The 21038-nt window shown below is 45.1% G+C and overlaps 1 protein-coding gene across 1 annotated transcript; it reads left to right on the top strand.

The window, feature by feature from the left end:
- Positions 1-7790: 7790 nt before the first annotated feature.
- LOC120838363 (3-oxoacyl-[acyl-carrier-protein] reductase FabG-like) lies at positions 7791-19287 on the top strand. The gene is made up of 3 exons (XM_040208256.1): positions 7791-8121; positions 18410-18612; positions 18883-19287. The coding sequence occupies exons 1-3, from the start codon at positions 7791-7793 to the stop codon at positions 19285-19287; spliced, it is 939 nt and encodes a 312-aa protein (XP_040064190.1).
- Positions 19288-21038: the final 1751 nt, after the last annotated feature.

Raw genomic sequence — 21038 nt, forward strand, 5'->3', positions numbered from 1 at the left:
ACACATCTAGTCACAGAATATATTTAAAATTGATCTTCTTTGTGGTTAATCGTAGCTTCCTTCTCAAGGCGCACCTGCTCCAAAGGTCTGCTGGGAGAAAATGGCATGTTCCGGCGCTAACAAAAACCTTAAATCAAATGATAAGAAAACGAATAGTGCGGAAATCAGAATGCTCTGGCGGGATACAGAACAACACATATACAGCTACATATTACAAAATATTTTAAATCCTGTCATGTGTTGTGGCTTTTTACTTGGGGCGAGATTTCCCGAAGTGTCAGTCTTAGTTTCCAGAGCACAGTATTGCGTGTTTCGACCGTGGGGAAAATAAAAAAAAAATCTTTGTATTAAGAAAAAGTTAGATTTCAAAGCGCTTTGCCGGGATACTGTACAACACATATCTAGCTACAGAATAGTAAAATTGTGTCTTCTTTGTGGTAATCGTGGTTTTCTGCCCAATTCGCATCTTGACACAAAGGTCAATATGTCAGTGAATCGCGGGAAACAATAATAATTCATCTTCGACAAGTAGTGTCTTGATATCAAGGCGCTGCTTTTCCAGAGTGTGTAGTTGATGCCCCAAAATAGTTGCAACATTTTGGAAGTCTCTCATTAAGAAAACTCAGCTTGAGTAATAGGTTCGTTTTGCGATAGCGAATTGTACTTTGGAAGAAGTTCGAAATCGGGTAACATAAGAATAAATTATAGTTTGGTGATGCTCCATATGAGTAAGGTAAAGAAAGCACATTGAAATGATAGCCTATAGTTATGGCTCTCAAACGCGTTATTTTGTTCTATTCCCGTGGTCTAGATGTACTCGTTCATGTTTTTCATTCTGGTCTATAAGACATCCACTATTGCTTTAGTTAGTAAATATAATAGACTTATTGCCTTGAAGCTCCGGAAACACGCGGACCATTCTTCCAGTTTCCTGTTACCTGGAGTGCAGTATTATCCATGGCGTCGGTACTAACCTGAAATTAAAACGTGTTGCTTCATTCGTTAAACCGCGTTCACTCGTGCGAATGCCGACAGATGGCGAAACTTTGTAGTCGCCAGAAGAATGCCTGTATAGCCTCTCTACGGGTGCCAGAGTTGCGCGTCTGTTTTCCCCGTGCCGCCGCGCCTCTATTCGCCGAGATCCGATCATGTGAGGGGGCGGATCAAACGCCGTGCAGGAAAGTACACGTTGCACGTACCCCGGCATACGTTCCCCTGCTTTTGAGCGCGCGCCGCTATTTGCCGAATTCAGTCACGTGACGAGCGGGATCAGCATGCCATGCAGGAAAGTTGGTGCTACAGGGATGGATGGTTGGTTGGTTGGTTAGGGTTTTATGGCGCAAAAGCATCTTAGGTTGTGATGCGCCAGGTACGTACACTATTGCAGATAGGGTTTCGAAGAGGATAGAACTTTAGTAGTTGATGATAGATTAAAATTATGTGTATGACTTGTAAGTAGTAATGAGCATGAAGTCGGGGTGTAAAATCATAGTCGGTATAAAAGGCCGATAGCGTTCAAGAAGCTAAAAACGCAGTGATATGAAACTAATGGTTCGTTACCAAGCAAAATAGAGAGGTTTAAAGGCGTATGCTTTTTATATAGCTGAAAAAAATATTTCCGTCCGTCTAGGTAATAAGCAGGGCATTCTAGTAATATGTGTTCGACAGTTAAAGAATTATTGCAGTGCTCGCACTCTGGGGCTTCCTCCCTGCGCAGAAGGTGGCCATGGGTGAGGTGCGTATGCTCTATCCTTAGCCGACACAGGACAACCTCATGAAAGCGTTCACGGTGTCTTGCACTCTCCCACTCACTAAGCAGTGGCTTTACAGTATGCAGCTTGTTATTTACTTCTTCATCCCTATCTTGCTGACACTTCTCTCGTATACGATGCCTTAAAAGTCAGTGATAGTCTTTATATGGAATGTCATGCACTTCGACGTTTTTGTCACCAGCGGGACTGGCTGCAAGGTCTGCTTCCTCATCACCCGGTATACCAACATGGCTAGGGACCCAGCAAAAGACTATTTTAATGTTCGTTTTGGAAGCGTTGATGATTTTATTCTGCAACTCTATGATTATTGGGTGTTTAGAGGTATTTAGTGATGAGAGCGCTCTCATTGAACTAAGTGAATCAGTGTACGCAACTGACTTCATGCTCTTCGTTTCTATAATATGATTAACTGCCAGACAGATACCACATAGTTCAGCTGTTAAAATAGTGGCTGTATATGCTCTTCGTTGAACGTAGCGAACAGAGGGGCCAACCACAGCACATCCAACGAACGTTTCTGTCTTGCTGCCATCTGTGTAATACGAGCTGTGACCAGCGTATCTACTTTGGATCTTATAAAATTCGTGTTTGATGCATTGTGGTGGGGTGTCTTTCTTTCTGTACTTAGTCAGTGAAAAGTCACACAAATGAGGCTATATCCCCACGGAGCTATTGCTTGAGGTACGGCGGTCACGGGCATTGTAGTGCTCTTTCCAACCGAATCTGCTGCAGCTGCATTTCTCATACTAAAAGGCGGGATTACAGAGGGCTTGTTGTCAAAGGTGCCCTTATATCTTGTTTCTTCCACAACCTCGCGTGCAGGATGCAGGGTGAATGAACGTATTCTAAGGGAATACATAAACCCCAAAGCAAACCTTCGCTTTTCCAGAGACCATTCATTTGTCTCCGCATAAAGGCTGGGGATAGGCGACGTGCGAAATGCACCTGTAGACAGTCGCAATCCCTAATGATGAATGGGGTCAAGTATTCGAAGAGCTGAGGACAACTACCATAGTCGAGGCGGGAGCGAACCACCAAACTGTAAATTCGGAGAAGACAGAGACGATCAGAGCCCCGTGAGGTATGAGAAAGGACTTTAAGAATGTTTAGTGCTTCTGGCATTTTACCTTGAGATACCTAATATGAGAAAGAAAGGACAGTTTACTATCAAAAATAAGCCCTAGGAACCTCTGCTCCGGTTTTGTTGGAATTGGAGTGGAGTGCATGGTCACCTATGGATCTACTGTAGCTCCCGGTAAGCGAGAAAAGCAAACAGAAACTGTTTTTTCTATTGAAAACCTAAAGCCGTTTTGATCAGCCTACTTGAGCAGATTGTTTACTGCAAATTGGATCCTACGTTCACAGAAAGCAATGTTACAGGATGAAACGGATATCTGAAGATCATCAACATGAAGTGAATACTGTACGGATGATGGGATGGCCCTGGCTATCGAGTTTATTTTTATTATAAAAAGGGTGACACTCAATACGCCTCCCTGGGGAACCCCGTTTTCCTGGCAGAACTCTCGAGAGCAGGTAGTGCCTAATTTGACACGAAATGTACGTATCGCCAAATAGCTCTTTACGAATGCTAGCATCCTGCCTCGAATGCCATAGCTATACATATCTTGTAGGATGCCATGCCGCCAGGCAGTGTCGTAAGCCTTTTCTAAATCGAAAAAGACAGAGAGGCAGTACTGTTTATTTACGAAGGCCTCGCGGATGGTAGACTCCAAGCGGACAAGATGATCCAATGTAGATTGTGACGAACGGAAGCCACACTGATATTTATCAAGAATATTTTCTTTTTCTAAAAGTACATGAGTCGCTTGTTAAGCATTCTCTCCAGAGTTTTGCTAAGACAGCTTGTTAGCGCTATTGGGCGGTAACTGGATGCACACGATGCATCCCTTCCAGGCTTTAGGAAAGGAATGACGGTTGCCACTCTCCAAGACGATGGAAATGTTCTCTCCTGCCAAATGCGATTAAACAGATACAAAATTATGTCGAGTGTGGAAGGCTGAAGGTGAGTAAGCATAAGGTAGTGAATTCCATCTGGTCCAGCAGACGTAGATTTAGTTTCATGAAGTACACATTCCAGTTCATTCAGTGTGAGAGGTAAGTTGTATTCTTCTCGAGCTCCGCCGGAGGTCCGCACGGATTGGAGTTCTGTTTGTCTCTTGTGTTTCAGAAAAGCAGATTAACAACTCTGAAGGCTAGAAACAGGTTCAAAATGTTTCCCAAGGAGATCTGCCTGTTCTTCTAGGTTCTCAGGGCACAGTCCGTTTTCGGAAAGAAGCGGTACTGAGTAAGCCCGGTAATGCCCGTTGACTTTATGTACTCTATCCCATACTTCCTTGGTGGTGGCAGTGCTGTTAATAGAGGAAGCATAACCTTGGAAACTTTGACGCTGTGGGACGCGGCGGATGTATCTCGCATGAGCCTTCATCCGCTTGAAACTGATGAGATTAGTCACTGTTGGGTAACGTCTAAATATGTCCCATTCTCTGTTCTGCTTTTTTCTTGATTTTTCACAGTCGGCACTCCGCCATGGTTTAGGGCGGCGGAGTGAGCGAGATGAAGTCATAGGGATAGCTAAAATTGCAGCATTCAGGATGTGGGCGCTAAGCTAATTGGTGACTTCCTCGATAGACAGTTTGTTAAGCGATGTACAAGCGAGCTGGGTTGCTTGGCTGAAGACTGACCAGTTTACTTCCTCAACCTTCCAATGGGGAGTTCGTGTAGGCACTGTAACGGGTGGATTTAGTCGATGCAGAATGCTAGAAAGTGATCGCTCCCATGGGGGTTAGGATCGACAGCCCAGGAAAACAAAGGAAATAATGTTGGATCGCAAAAAGACAGATCAATAGATGTAAAAGAATGAGTTGGGGTTCTGAAATACGTAGACTCTGCTTTGTTCAGCAAGCATATAGCTGTCGAGGAAAGAAAACGCTCTATCATCGAGCCACGTGTATCTCGTCTTCTACTACCCCAAAGAGGATAATGAGCGTTGAAGTCACCGAGAATTATGGCAGGTTGGGGTAATTGGTCGGTGAAGTGATTCAAGCTCTTCGCGGGATACAGGATAGCTTGGGGGAATGTAAAGCGAACAGACGGTTATTACACGGTTCCAACAGAACACGAACTGCCACGGCTTCCAGAGTGGTATTCAAAGGAACCTCAACACATGGGGTAGACGGCTGGACAACTATAGCTACTCCACCAGAGCTGTGCGACAGAAGAGGTCTGTCCCTGCGAAAAGCCTGAAAGCGCCTTAGGATATTAGAGTGACTATTGTTTAGGTGAGTTTCCTGAAGACAAAATGCTATGATGCTGGTCTAACAGAGAGTGCACGTCGTCGTAGTTTCGAAGCAACCCTCGACAGTTCCACTGCAAGAATGCTGTCATTATGCATGAATTAGAAGAGAGACTATTCGTCTAGACCTAAAAATCAATTTTGATGCGGGGTGCATTTTTCTTTTTAGATGTGTTATTCGGCCTATCTGTGTTACCACAGGAGGTCGAAGGTACGGACTCCGAGCTTGAATAGGGCCTGTCGTCCTTGGACTTGGGCCCGCTCTCGTCCATCGGCTCATCGGGGGCCGCCTCTGGCTGACCCCTAAGGGCCTGTGAGCCCGACGGCTCACCAGGATTTCGGGCGCCTTCAGAGGGACGAGAAGGAAGTCCCCGACCTCAAGGCACATGGGTTTTGGATGGCGCAGGGGTTGAAGAACCATGCGCTTGAATGGACCCCGAAGCGATAGGATCTACCTTTCGTTTTGGGGTTGAAGTGGTTTGTGCCACTCCAGATGAGGTTGAGGGGGACTGAGCGGGGGGACGCAGGTCGTCCGTTGACGTCTGCGTTCCCCCTGACGCCGTCAACTGCGCCGGTCCCCTGCGCGTGGCCTCGGCATAAGAGCCTTAAGAAATAAAAGAATATCTTTTCCGTGCTTCTGGGTAAGAAATATTTTCTTTGGCCTTTAGTGAGAGAATTTCCTTCTCTCTCTTCCACAGGAGGCAGCTGCGAGAATATGCTGTGTGTGTTCCCTGGCAGTTGACACAAAAATGGGTATTGTTGCCACAGTTGTCGGAAGGGTGGTCAGTGCTTGCACATTTTGCACAGGTGGCTTTTCCTCTGCAGGTTAGTGACCCATGTACAAAGCGCTGGCAGCAGAAGCAACGCCTTGGATTGGGGACGTAGGGGCGAACTTTGCAGTTGAGATACTCGGTTTTAACTGTGGAGGGAAGCGTTGTCGAGTTGAACGTCAGCACAATGTGCTTTGTGTCCCGTTCTTCACCGTCGCGACGGATAGTGATACGTTGCACAGCGACTACCTCTTGATCTTAAAGTCCCTCGAGTATCTCGTCGGTAGACATTCCAAGTAGATCATCTTCAGAGATGATACCCTGCGTGCTGTTCAGTGAACGATGTGGAGTCACTGTTACTTTGTAGTCTCTTACTTGGTTGAGTGCCAGAAGTGCTTTGCTTTGCTCAGCATTGGAGACCTCCACAAGCAGGTCGCCAGATGGAAGTTTTTTGGCTTTAAAGGATTTTCCAATTACACTTTCTAGGGTCTTTGCGACTAAGAACGGGGAAAGCTTTGCAAGTGGTTGAACTTTGTTCTCCGAGTGTATTACTATAAATTTGGGAAAATTCATGACTGGCAAGGTAAGGCTTCTTCATGTTGTCTCTTCGGTCCGGACCCTTTTCGAGGCCCGATCAAGGAAAGATTTAGCTTTGGTACCCATATGAATGGGAAAAGGATTTCGGCACCTGCGGTGTGCCGCCCACCATCGAGCCCAACTTAGGGAGTAGTCAGCAGCCCATAACAAAATGGGCTTTGCTGGAACCGCTGATCCACTAGCACTTGCCCAGGTGCTATACCCAAGTGTGTTTAAGATAAGGGTATCTGCCACCGCACAAGGTTGGCCCTTGCCGCCAACGAAGGTGAAAGTGAGGGAGCGGGAAGAGGAGAAAAGAGAAAGAGGGGATAGTAAAAAAAAAGTTGACTAGACTGAATCATCCTGGCCGGGCCTTACCAGGACTCCCGCCTACGAGAAGCGGTGGCCGAAGTGGTGTATTGCTTCACACGGGGGGCCCCGAAGGGTCCAAACCTACCCCGGGCTCGGCTCAACCACCAGGATGCCCTTTTCCCCGGACATGGGCTCGCCACGCACAGCCAGACGTAGGTGGGTCTTAGCCACTTTTTACTCATTATCTGTGGTGTCGCCAATGTGGCTGGGGTCCGTGGTGACGCTACTCACCAAGCACCTAGCACCTAAGGTGCAGGTGACCCCTGCGGGGCTCGGGGTCCGTGGAGACGCCACTCTCCAAACACCTGCTTTCACAGGTGCCCCCTGCGGGGGCTACGGGGATGAACGCGGAATTTTGGCTCCCGTAGGGAGCCTATACAGGACCTGTAGTTGCCAGCATGGTAATATAATGTTCAATACATGCATTAATCTGTCCGGGTAGATCAAGCCTTGGGTAGTTACTGACCTTGTCTGCGTATATTGGCGACGACTAGATAAAGGCCCGGTGTGAGCAGGTAGGCTTTCGATTCAAAAAATATTTCTTTCCTCCCCCCCCCCCCCCCTCGCCTTCCGTTACTTAAGCCACCTTCTTATGGAGTAGGGCGTTACGCGACTACGAGCCTTGAGTTACTTCGGTTATTAGCCGCTATTGGCTAAAACAGTCACCTGTATACAAGGATAAGCACACGGTGCGATATTTCAAGAAGATGAAGGGCGCTTTTACTTATACACAAAAATCAGCTATACGAACACTTCACAGCTGCTTCATGTAATGCCAGCTTTCTTCGTTTCCGCTTCAAAATAGTCGACGATGCCGTTTGGTTGGCATTTCCTTTGAATCGAATACGTTGGAGGGTTTGTGTTGTTTTCTCCATCTGCTTAAAGGTCGTCTTAGAGATATAAATGAACACGCGAATAAAACGCTTTTTGATCGGGACGTCAGCTTTTTCTGTAACGTGTTTACAGGCCTAGCGAATTCTCACCATGTTAAGGATTCGCCAATATGTTTTCTGGCTTGTCCTTTGCTGCATAATTACGGGACGTGCGTCAAGTGATGGTGATTCTTCTGGTACACTTCCGTCGGAGTCACTACCGGAAAGCGAAAATGAAAAAAGTGAGACAAGCAAAAAGTCGGAATACGATTCTGGAACCTCCTCCCTGGAACTGCAAGGTCGGCTGGCACTTGTGACTGGGGGAGCTAGCGGCATTGGCCGTAGCGTCGCCATGGTCCTCGCACGTGAGAACGTCACCGTCATTGTTGCTGACATCAATAAGACCAGAGGAGACGAAACTATCGTATATCTCAAGCTGCTAAGTAAGTCAAGACATTTGAAAGTATTTTTGTGCATTGAAATGTTTTTACATTTTAAAAAAGTGTAAGAATACTTTTTCCCAGAAATTAAAATACGCAACACCCCTCAAATTATTTATATATTTTAGTCGTTATGTAGCTTTAATGTGTGTATGATTTACCCCCAGTGCGCAGGTACGCTGCTGCAAAAAAATTTGAATACTTTATATTTCTAATGAATTTCGGCTCTCGGCTACAAGCACCCTCAATTTTTCGGGCTGGGTAGTTACACCTTTTTTTCGTTTTTCGTCTAACATAAGATGTGGGCAAGGTGATTATGGTAGAGTACATGTGATAGTAAAATGAGGATAGAACGAAAAAGGTGGCCTGTACAAGTACAACCGAACTGCTTGCGCAGAAAGCGCTCGTACTCGTGCCTCGCTTTCATGAAGCTGACTGTCATCTCCATACGAATTCCCCCCGTGGTGGTAGGTCTTTTCATGCTGCTCTGGTAGACAGTTAGCCTTCGTAGAAGTAGGGCTATATGCGAGCCACGTGAACGGTGGCTTGGTTTATTGAGCGATGGTCACAAAACGGTATTAGGGTTTGTAGAATCACCTTTTAGCTTACGTCGGAAAGGCAACTTACGATGTGAAATTTTTCACATCGTAAGTTGCGCTGGGCCGCAACACGTAATGACTTAGTGTTTCTTGGCTACTGTGTATACTTGTGATTTCAAATAAACGTCAGATGTAAGTGCGCAATGTCTTGTTCTCCTTACTTTTGTCCTTCTGTTATTTTGGAGCTCTTTCCCATAACATGTTTATACTACAACACGGAATGGCGTATTTATACCGGTGCCCAGTTTGAGGCGAATGGTTTAAAGGGATAGTGAACCAAAATTTGGATTAAAAAAAAAAAAAAAAAAACAATGCTGGAGAGGTAGGCGGGATGCTACAATCCCTACAACACTACTCGTAAGGCGATATCTCAAATGGACGGCCGTATTTTTGGAAAAAGAAGTCGAGATTGAACCAGGCCAACGAGGCGCGTGACCGTCAAGATACCTAGTTGCCTCCTCTCTTCACTTCGCTCCCTCAAGGCCGCGAGGCGGAGAAGACGCGAGGCCGTTCCCTCTCCTTCTCGTACAAACATGACGTCAACATTACCACAAATTCGCCTCTTTTTTTGAAAAATACGGTCATCCGTTCGAGATATCGCTGTATGAGTGATGTTTTGGTGTTTGTAGCATCCTGTTGGACGCCTTTGCCGCGTGTTTTGTGGAATCCAGATTTCGATTCAACATCTCTTTAAACGTTCTGAAGAAAGTTTTATTTTCAATATTGAGTTATACCATTAAAAAAACGGTCCAACAGTAAAACCATTCACTTGTGTTAAGAGTACCTTATGAAAATGCTTATCTATCCTTAACAGGTTTTTTGTTGATGAAGAACGGGAACAGTTTGAGAAAATAGAACGAACCTGCTAGAAACGGTTGCTTGTGTTGATGAGAGTAGATAAGTCATATGCCTGGATAACATATTGCTGGGGCCTATTGGAGCTGTCGGCCAATTACTATCCGACATTGTAGTAGATTAATAGACAATGAGGTTTGAAAGAAATGGCAGTGTTGGAATAGCCATTAGAGCGATTAGTGCGAACAGAAAAATACGGGGTGAAAACTAGATGAGTGCCGTCTTCACCATGTATTTATCAGGCTTGGCGGACATTAGATTCATTCATAATTCATAATAAGATACATAGATAATTTTATTAAGTGCCTTCCAACAGTCAAGTGGCCTGGGTGGCAGTGCACTGTCCAATGATTGAATATATAAGATAAATGCATGTTTTTCAAGTAATCAAATCAAACAAAAAAGTCATCGTCTAAAAACAAAGCTTCATAGGTTTGTTGCAATCGTGTCACAGGACAAATTGATCGAATGTTAGGAGAAAAAGTGTCCCGGCAGCTGGATGACCGCCCAGAGGGCACACGGAATGTCAAGGGCATAAAGTACTTTGAACAGTCAATAGCACAATGCACAATTGTTTGTAAAAAGTGGACTGATTACCCAAAATATGTTAATGAACATTTGAATAAGTGCTTTCAGGGATTATTTTGCAATAGCAATGTTGCAAGAAATTGAAATTAAAGGTTAGGCACACTAAAGTAATTTGTCCAAGTGTAAAGGTTTCATTAATATTAATTGATGAATTTTGACCTTTACGACCAATTTATGAATGGCGCGCAAAAGTGCGCAGCAAACCCTGCCCACCATAACGCATAGAAGAGTAACATAGTCGTTTCAATCGCATCGTCACATGTATCGTCTTCGTACCAACCAACTGAAACGTGCCGCAGCAGTGCGACCGGATTGTGTCCTCCTGGCGGCTTCCGCTCGGCCGGTATATCCGGTTTACGATAGATGTCGCGGCGGCATACCGAAGGCGATGTACTCGGGTATGTAAGAAACTCTGCGAAAGAACGCACCATGTCAGCGATATATATATTTTTTTTAATATAAAGTAATATTAAATTAATTCTGGCAAAATAACATTATCCCTTGTTTATCGGACCCCATTTTTCTTAACTTTAATGTACTTTCCAAGCCGCGTGAGCGCCTGGCAATGCGAAGTCATCTGCGAAACGTCTGACGTGCTCTTTGCGCTTCGTCTTGTTTGTTTTGCTCCCGAACGCGCTTTGGAGCAGACGAATTTGGCGGTTGAAAACGAAATTGGAATTTCCCGTCGTGTTCTGGCGCCTGGAGACGGCCAGATTCTTAAGGTATGAGCGGCTATTGTTGTGTCCCGAACTGTCGGATCTGTCACGGCTCGAAAAAAAAAAGAAGCGGTGATATTTAACACGGGCGACGTTGAGTTTGGGTCTTTGTGGTGCTAGGCACAGCGTTACCGCCATGTAGTGGGACGTTAGACATGGCGGTAACGCTACACACGTGTGACGTGTGTAGCGTTACTGCCATGTAGTGCTTCAAGTCACGTCGAACTTAATTTTATCTAGCTTGCGCGTAAACCGCGGAAAGTTATAAGTTAGACCGCCGAACACACCCACATGGTGGAGATCAATAGCTGCCGTCGAGGCTTTCACGACACGCCTCAGCTGACGTTTCAGTACACGTAGCAGAGTGCGTTGGATAAAAGATAGTTCACAGAGAAAGAATAAAAACATTGAAATGGACGAGGGAAAGAGCTCTGAGTGTCTTTCCCATCCCATTTCAGTGCTTTTTTTATTCTTTCTGAGTGAACTTGACTTTTCAGCTTGCCTTCCTTTTGTCGCGCTGTGCGTTTACTTGGTTATTTTATATTGTAATGAAAAACTACGGGCGAAAGACAACCTATAGTGTAAAAACATTAATACAATAGTTCGCTTGACTAAGCTTGCGTGGTTCATGTACAGTTTACGAAATAAAATGTTAGTGGGTCGCGTTGGCCTACGAACGTAAGGAGGATATTTTCTTTTTTCGTTACTTCTTTGCTTGGCGCCGTCTCCACGGAGTGCCACGAGCCTTCCTGAAACGGGGACAGTCGGGTCGCCCAATCAGCTCTCGTTTACTTGCCTTTCTCACACACCGGTACCAACCAAGGACAGGCTACCGAGATAGTGACGGCATAACTGAAACGACCACGTCACCCTTCTGAACCTCATTGCGGGCAAAGCTTGTGGCGCGCTTTTGGAGCTCAATGTTTAAATCAGGTGTAAAGACACAAGAAAACACATATTATTAACTATCTAGAAAACCATTACATTTTTTTTCAAATTGTCTCAATTTGTCCGGCCTCAGTGATTTCCTTCAGAAAGCCTTCAGAAACCCCCCCCCCCTAACACACCCCTCTAATAATTTAAACACCCCCTCTCCCCCCCCCCCCCTCCCATAATTTTAATTCGTGGTGAAACCCCTGCCGGCCTCTCATAATTACTGCCGTTAATTTTGCAATGGCGACATGACCCCTAAAACAAATTTTAAATAAGAAGTTAGTTAATGCATTTTAGTTAATTAGCCCAATTACCATAACGATTGTCCCTTCATCTAATACACCCCCTAGCCCAACAACGACATGGTAATAACGGCACCCGTCTAGCTCTCACCCGGCTGTTTTTTTTTTACGTGATTTGTTCGAATAGTTGAGTTGTTGTAACGTTGTTAATAACGGTTTTCTATTTATTTATTTTTATAGCTCCGATATATATTTCTGGGCATCACACAAGAGGGGGTTCTAGTAAGCTATTTATAGTATAAGTCAAAATATATCGTTATCCACAACGTTACATGCTGTGCTAAAATTGAGGTAATATTCGAGTCAAAGCATGGGGAAGGCGTTAAAGCGCGCGCGATATAGACATACGTTCAAATATTTGCATGTGCTAAGAATGAATATTGTTTTTTACACTAGTGAAAAATATAGCGTAAAGCCTTTAATGTTTGCGAGCCCTTAAATTTCGCGAATTTCGCGAATTGAAAATTTCCCGAAATTTAAGGGCATGCGAAAATTTTGGTCCTTAAGAGTTTGAATGCAGGCGTCTGGAATTCTTGAAATTTAGTGGCTGCAATTCTGTCCCGTCTGACCGATGCGCAAAAAATGGATGCCCCAAAACTAAAGGGTCTTACAGTAGTTGATGTGAGATTATAGAAGACAGCTATTCTGCTGGCTAGTTATTTTGTGAGGAAGAACGCTCTCTTAAGCAAAGAGCATTTTAGAAAAAAAATGTGCGGCTGTCGGGAAGGTCTTAAAGAAACTAAAATTGAACTTTGAGGCGCGTCAGGTCTTGAAATACAAAATGAATTGAAATCATCGGCTATTAAACACCATGCGAGTTAGTCAGAAAGTAAGCATTCTTTTAAGATGTTTCAGTCTTTGACAAAATCCATGAGAGTAAAGTTAACAGGTGCTTCATTATCTACAGGCCGGTTCACACACTTGGGACGTCTTAGCACCATTTGCCTTAAAACCTCTCAAAACCTCTTACGACGAGAAGACACATTGGTGCCGGCCGTATCCGATAGTCGTCAAAAACTTGGCGTTCTCGTACAGTTAAAATTTTTTTGCACATTATTATTACTTTCTTTGGCTTGAAGCACCTCTTTTCAATGTTATAAACGACAATTTCTAATAGGTCCTAGAGAGTTTTAGGGAACTGTTTTGTCGCAAATGATACGAATGCGATACCATCCGCTCTCCGGTATGGACTATGCATGTGAGAGGTCATTGCTGCCTTACCATAGGCCAGTTTCAGAACCATAAGCTGTGATCGTGCGGTCAAAGCAACCGACATCAGAAGTGGTTCGACTCGTTTATAGAAATGCTGTTTCGCTGAGGGAAGAAGCTTGCCGAAGCTTCAAATCGGAATGAAAGCACTCGTGGTTGTGCCACGAAGAAATTTCATGGTGACAAGGAGAGAATATTGTCAAATTGACGACAAATGAAACAGAAAACAAACGAAACCTGAACAAGACACGCAACCCTTTCTTAGAATGAAATTGTTCCTTTGTCTCAGCTTCCGGGGATGTGGCATAGCTCAGTGGGTTGAAGCATCGCTCTATCATTTTGATGAAGACGCTGACGACACTGGTTTAAAGCCTGACCGATGACCCAGCCATTAGTGCTGCGGGATTTGCAGCGCGGAGCAAAAGTGAGCTACATCAGCTTTGTGGAACCCAATTTGGCATAGCACATCCACTTCATCCATCGACGCCAGGTCGAACGTCCCTAGTCTCGCCGTCGAATATCTTCTCCTTTTTGGGTACCCTACTGAAAAAAACCATTTGAAATTCAAACGGGTGGCAAACTGGTCGCCCGTTTGAATCAAACTTGTCGATCCGTTTGGATCAAACGTGATTATGGGATACGGGTACCCGTTTGGAAACGGTACCCGTTCGAAACGGTACCCGTTTGATACAGGTGCCCGTTTGATACGGGTGCCGTATGGTACGAGTACCCGTTCGACATGGCACGTGACCACACGTTTGAACGTTCCATTCGAATTGGCAAATTATGCGCTAGCCCTAAATGGGTATCGTCTGGGAGGTTGGTTATCTTAAACACATTTAAGACGTCCCGAAACTCATAAACGTATTTATAACATGGAGAAAACACGTAGAACAAATGCACTCGCGTAGGTGCTTGTAAGTGGACAGGAAAACCGACACAAAAGATTGTTTTCGATTCTCCTCGAAGTTTATTACCTCTTCTGTAGACAAGTACAAACGTGCAAGCGATCTGTGAACACTATACAGGTAGACTTTCGGGGAAATTATTCTCCTGGCTGCCGCGCGAATAGGCGCTGCATAATTCTTTAGATAATCTAGAAGAGTACGCGTAGAAGAACGGTCAATCGTTGCCAACACGTAGGTTGCAGTGCACTTACCATAACAATAGCGGACTTGAAAGATGTAATCCGTGATATTTGTCGACACGGTCAAAGCAGGACAACCACACAAACACAAACAAGAGGGAACGGCTCCTTGGAAGTTTCAACACGATGCGGCGCACAAGCTGTCATTTTCCGAACCCAACCAAACCGCGAGAATTTGCGACTTCTTTGAAGAATCGCTCGTTGCCGACATACACGTGGGTCTTTTCGAACACTGATAGCTTTGGTGCACATCCAATACGTTGTCGAGAGACATCCCAATAAGACCGCAGGGTTAGGCGACAGGTTGAAGCAGGTAGGACGAGCGAACTTCGAGCAGCAACTGACAACAACTCAAGCAGACAAAGAAAAAAGCGGCTGCAAGGCGCGCCCTTCCGGATCTCGATGCTTATCAGCGTGTAGCTCGCGCGCTCCTGTGGGTCACGTGACAGGGGTGACAAGAGAGGAGGGAGGGGGCGAGGTCAAGACGCTGGGACCACCGGGACAGCCCCTCTCCCTCTCCCCAGGCGTTCCAGGGAGATGCGTTTTTGTAGTCCCGAAGAACAAACGCGCGCGCGCGCGCGCGCTCGAACTTTGGAAATGGCGGCGGGGCGGCCAGAAGCTCGGCTTGCGCCCGAGCGAAGACAGTACTCAGCGCAAGTTCGTAGTTTGAGTGCTGCAACGGCGGGCGTGCTCTCGCAATGCTCGATGTTCTTGCAGCCGCGTGTACGCGTGCTACCTTCGCTGCGTCTTGAATTAAAGTGAAACGGAGTCTAGACGTACATTCTTTCACGCGGTCGCGTCTTCTGCGAGAGAGATTCGAGCTGAATAAGCAAATTGAGGCAACAAAGATGGACAAAGTATTAAAGGTCTGTCAAAAATATCGGCTCACCAACGTTTTGCGTTTACGTAAAACAAAAAAAAAGGTGTTAGTTTTAGTTGCAGTATAATCGAAAATCAGCGCAATTGAAATATAAATAGAATTACTTGCATTACGCGGACGATCTGAAATCGATGAACCGGCGCTCCTAGCCTTCCGGAAAACATTGGCTGCCACGGCTGAAACGCTAGGCGTGCCCACACCGCCGATCTGTACGTTCAATATCAAACGGGCTCCGGAGAGCCGTTTGATTAAACCGGTGCAGTTTGTAACATGGTCGCCGGTTTGAGCAAACGTGCGACAACTTTGCCCAAACGAGTCGCCCATTTGCCCAGACGAGCGACCCGTTTGCCAAATAGGTGACCGTTATGGCTCATACGGGGGACCCCTTTGAGCCATACGGGCGACCCCTTTGACAAACTGGTGACCAGTATGGTTAAACGGTTACCGGTATGGACCCGTTTATTTTCATATGGGCGCCAAATGGTTTTTTTCAGTAGGGAGCCAATTCAAACATGTATTATTCTTAGTTTTTCTCGCCGAATCAAGCCAATTCGATCTCATCGTCCAAAAGATCAAGCGCCATTATTTCCATCAAGATCGTCTGCTCCTTTAGCAGACGAACTCTTACTCACAATGGGGAAGAGGCCGCCACATTTAGCACTCCAGTCCTTGCAAAACGTGATAAAACATATCTAGTTCCGCAAAGTTAGCTTCAGGCTATTTTTGAAAAGGGAAATATTCTTCCTTCCATTTTGTGAAATTACAAAAACTCCTCCCCTCCCCCTCCGGTTCTCTCCCCCCCCCCCCCCCAAAAAGAAAAAAGAAAAAAGAAGACGAAAACAAAAAGCCTACCTTTCCTTAACTGTTTTACGAAGCCACTGCGCATTTCCGTTGCCAGAGGTGCGAGCTGCACCGACCGTCTGCGAACGCGGTTCTCTAAAAGCCGTATCATAAAAATGATCAGTCCGGGCTTCATAGCCGAGCTACCGATCGTTTGTTCTATCTAGCGTGTCTTATTCCGATTCCCTAAAACTCTCTATTATTCATGTCGTATTACACCTGAGACTGCGGTGGAAGAAATCGGAAGAACTTTCAGTAGAAGGAACAGACACAGAGAACGTCTCAAACTCAGCTAACTGGTTTATTTCTCAAACAGCCTTTAAGTACCCAAGGAACTTTTTCCCAACCACACTCTACAGATAAACTCCTTTGTTGCAGACATTTCGAACCGGATGGAACACGCGCAAAAGTTACAAAACAACCTACACATGAGACGAGGACTTAACAATGGGACACTGCGGATCGTCGCAGTGACCTTGAGAGAGATATGTCCCGAATTATCCTAACAGTCGGGTCAAAACGCACACACAAACAAAAAACAAAAAAAAAACAAAAAAAAAAACACAGGTGGCCACGGTTTGGAGGCCACCTGTGTTTTTTTGTTTTTTTTGTGTGTGCGTTTTGACGCGACTGTTAGGATAATTCGGGACATATCTCTCTCAAGGTCACTGCGATGATCCGCAGTGTCCCATTGTTAAGTCCTCGTCTCATGTGTGGGTTGTTTTGTATCTTTTGCGCGTGTTCCATCCGGTTCGAAATGTCTGCAACAAAGGAGTTTATCTGTAGAGTGTGGTTGGGAAGAAGTTCCGTGGGTACTTAAAGGCTGTTTGAGAAATAAACCAGTTAGCTGAGTTTGAGACGTTCTCTGTGTCTGTTCCTTCTACTGAAAGTTCTTCCGATTTCTTCCACCGCAGTCTCAGGTGTAATACGACATGATTAGCTACCACCAGCTCGCCTGCACTCTCACCGTCTTTTCTCTATTATGTACATTTGACTTCAGCCACACACCTTCGCTCTAGTGAAATGCAGTTTCAGGGTGCCCCCATAGGGGGCGCCAACGTGCCAGTGTGTTCTCCGGTCGTAAGCGATTTTAAGAGGTTTTAAGGCATTCAATTCTAAAGGCCCGTTCACACTGTTGCAACCGAGTACGACTGAGAGAGACGGAACCTGTTGAAACCTCTTAAAATTTCTTAGGACGAGGGAACACACTGGCACTCTGGCGCCATCTATGCGGTGACCCTAGAACTGCATTTCACAAGAGCGAAGGTTTTGCGGGATTTCCGAAGTCAAATGTGCGTAATACCTAGAAGAAAGGCTTGTTTATAACGTTGACAGAAGTTTCTTTGTTCCAGAAAAGGAAGGATAATGCGCGACAGAAATAGAAAGTATGCCGGACCACCAAGTTTGCACTGCTACCCAATAGATGGCGCCAGTGTGTCCTCACGTTGTAAGAGATAATAAAAGGTTCCAAGGCACCCGGTTCTAAGAGGTCGCAAGTGTGGGAGCGGGCCTCAGGGGTCAGATGTGTGTGAACGGGACTTAAGGTTGAAAATATGAAGACAGTAGTTGCGTCTTGAGGAAGTAGTGTGTGCGAAAACTATGCTAAAATAGCAAAAAATAATGTTATTTTCGAGAAACCACACGAACGAGAGAGACAGAGAGAGAGATAGAGAGTCAGAGAGAATGAGACAAAAGGAGCGAGTTAGGCTTATATATATATAACTTGTTTTAATACTTTACGACAAATTCCCATTAAGGAAATAGGTCTGGGATCAGTAGAAGGTAGCATGTTACCTGATTGTGAACTTTCAACTCCGTGGCAGTGTGAAATATTGTAATTGACTGATGAAAATGGGCTACATAAATGAAACTTGTATTGGGAATTCTAATAAATTAAAGGTCATTTTTGTAGGCTTAGGAAAAAAAAAGTAAAGAAATGCGTTACTAGTTATTGAATATTTGAATGATGTATATTTAGTCTTAATTAGTGAAAACTACGAAACCAGAGACATATTTTTGCACCAATATATGTGATAATATATTTTATCAAGTTACAGCCTTTAATGGAAGTTTGAACCATTACTAAAAAACTCATAATCTGATATTTCTTTTTCTCTGGCAAGCGTTTGACAAGGAATTGGAAGTTGGAGAAGAGTGCTAATAACAATTCCAAATAGTATCTTTTTGTATGTTTGTGCGCTATAAGCTTCCTTTTTTTTCAGGCAGCCACCTCCGTCACAAGGCGATACACGTGGATGTTCGAAATTCAACTTTGGTAGAATTTCTTATCCAATGCATAGAGCTGGAGTACCCCAATATGACCATCAGCATTGTAGTGAACAGCGCTGGCATCCTGCATGAGATCACACCAGTCGTCAGTCTAACTGACGAAACATTTAATAACGTTATCAGCACCAATCTTAAGGTAAATTGAAATGTTATAACATTTTTATATATCTCGCGGGAAAACAAAAAATACCTTGGCAGCTAATTTCATTTGCATCTCTTTTACTGCAGTGCTATGCGTACTAAATTATTAGTTTTCATGTTACAATTATTTGCTTGTCCCTCATCTGCAGCCGCACAGGTGTTTTGAGCATCTGTTCATTATGACGTGGTTATGAATGCCTCAGATCTTTGCTATCCCTCTTCGCTGGGCATACCCGGCATTTGATTTGAACGTTTTTGCTTTCAGGGAACTTTCCTGGTTACGAAAGAAGCGGTAAAGCACATGCTATCTCGGAATGTCACCGGAGGAGCTATCGTAAACATCGCTAGCATACTCGGCAAGGGTGGCTTTCCAGGACTCAGCGCCTACACAGCCTCCAAGGGTGGTGTCATTGCGTTCACCAAGGCAATCGCCGTTGAACTGGCTACCAGGGGTATCCGCGTTAATGCGATTCTGCCCGGCCTTACCAACACTCCTATGATTCAAAAGTACGGAAACGACACTATAAGAGATAGGCTAAGGAGCATGATCCCCGTGCAGCGTATTGCGGAACCCCTCGAAATCTCGGAAACAATTGTGTTCATGTGCAGCACGAAAACGTCCTACATGACCGGATCTACAGTTGATGTTGCAGGAGGAACCCAGCTGTGATTTATTATTTTGGCAAATAAACTCCTGTGTATCTCGTATAGAAGCAAAAAATGAAAAAGCGATGCTCTATTTTACAAGTGAAAAATTGCTGATCATAAAATATAGCCGACTTTTTGGCTCCGAGGAAATGCGCCGTGCTACCGATCTCCGGATGGCCGGCTCGAATCTCGGCCGATGTGGCCGCAGTCTGAAGGAGGATTATTACGAGAAAGGCGCCGTGTAACTGAGATTTCAGTTGCGCGTCAAAAATTTCCCAGGTAGTCCACACTTATGCTAAGTCATCTGTTGTGGCGCTCCTGATGCCCATCTTTGGTTTGGAACGTACAATTCCCTCACCTTTATTTAACGTAAAATTTTTAATGCAGCAATTTGTTCGATGTGAGTAAAAAAAAAGTCACACGAAACTATTTGGGTCGAACAAATAAATACTACTAAGGTACACCTGCCGGCAATATGAAGGTGAACGCCGGACTGTCGACCGCTCCATGCTATCAGCGCCATCACGTGGCTGCCGCGACAGCCGCGTCATGGCGCTGATAGCACGGAGCAGTCGACGATCCTGCGTTCACCTTCATATTGCCGGCGGGTGTACATGATACCTTCTACTAAATAAAAACCAAAGAAGTCCCTAATTAAAAAAACAAAACAAAAAACTACACTTTGGTGAAGAAGGGAGACCAGCGAAGCTGTGCTATGGTGGGACGACCTTAAAGACGAAGTCTTGGACGACCTCAAGGAGGACTTCTTGGACGACCTCAGGGACGATGGCTAGGACGACCTCAAAGACGACGCCTAGGGCAACCTCAGTTACGACACCTTGGACGACCTCAGGGTCGACGTCTATGACGACTTCGAAGGTCTACGATTAGGACGACCTCAAGGACGACCCCTTGGACGACCTCAAGGATGACTTCTAGGACAACCTCGAGGACAAACGCTCGGACAACCTCAAGGACGACCTTAAGGATGACGTCTAGGACGACCTCAAGAACGACTTCTAGGACGACCTCGAGGACACATTTAGAACGACGGCTAGAGAGATTCAGCCATTCCGCTCTGGTGAAAACCAGAGTGGAAAGGCTGGAAAGGTTGCCGCCATCTATGAGCGAGGCCGGCAAGCTGGTTGTCTGGTGGCCGCCGTCACTCATAGATGGCGGTAGCTGTCCAAAGTTTTGTGTCGATATTTGTTTGGTACCAGACACGATCCTGGGGAACCTAGCCATTAACAGCTCCGCTGTAAAAAAAAAAAAAAAAAAAAAAAATCCGCAGCAACAGTGTGGATGTAGACAGGTTCAGATGTCCGTGAAATTTTTCGTGGTGTTAGTAAAAACGCTACCGTGAAAATTAAATGCTCGCCGAAGCTCCGCTTCCTCTGCCCGTCGAGTGCAGAAGAAGAAGAATAAGATAAACGTATCCTTGTGGCGAGAAGGGATTTTCTAAAATTACCTGATGCAACTTTTATCGATTTCTGAAATATTTAAGAGGTACATCATAGTTTTCTGATTCGTATATGGGGCCTGTCAAAATTTTCCCGGGAGATGGCGTGAACATTTATGGTGATTCAATATGATTTGTTGTGTAAAGCACATAGTCCTTTAGAAGCTAAGCGTTGGGGAAGCTGCTTGACCGTTTTGTATTGGGGTTTCGCACAAAACGATGGTGAGACCTGTCAGCCTCTTGTTCCACACGTTTTAGTATTCTTAGCCCCTCTCACCACCGAAGCTTGTCTAGTGAGCAAAAAAGATGCTGGT

This window comes from Ixodes scapularis, unplaced genomic scaffold (genome assembly GCF_016920785.2).
Source record: "Ixodes scapularis isolate PalLabHiFi unplaced genomic scaffold, ASM1692078v2 PGA_scaffold5__190_contigs__length_132052651, whole genome shotgun sequence".
Taxonomy (NCBI): Eukaryota; Metazoa; Arthropoda; class Arachnida; order Ixodida; family Ixodidae; genus Ixodes; species Ixodes scapularis.

Coding starts and splice junctions, on each gene's coding strand:
- LOC120838363 (XM_040208256.1), top strand. CDS start 7,791: ATGTTAAGGATTCGCCAATATGTTTTCTGGCTTGTCCTTTGCTGCATA. Junction 8,122..18,409: donor CGTATATCTCAAGCTGCTAA/GTAAGTCAAGAC, acceptor CTTTTTTTTCAG/GCAGCCACCTCCGTCACAAG. Junction 18,613..18,882: donor TTATCAGCACCAATCTTAAG/GTAAATTGAAAT, acceptor TTTTGCTTTCAG/GGAACTTTCCTGGTTACGAA.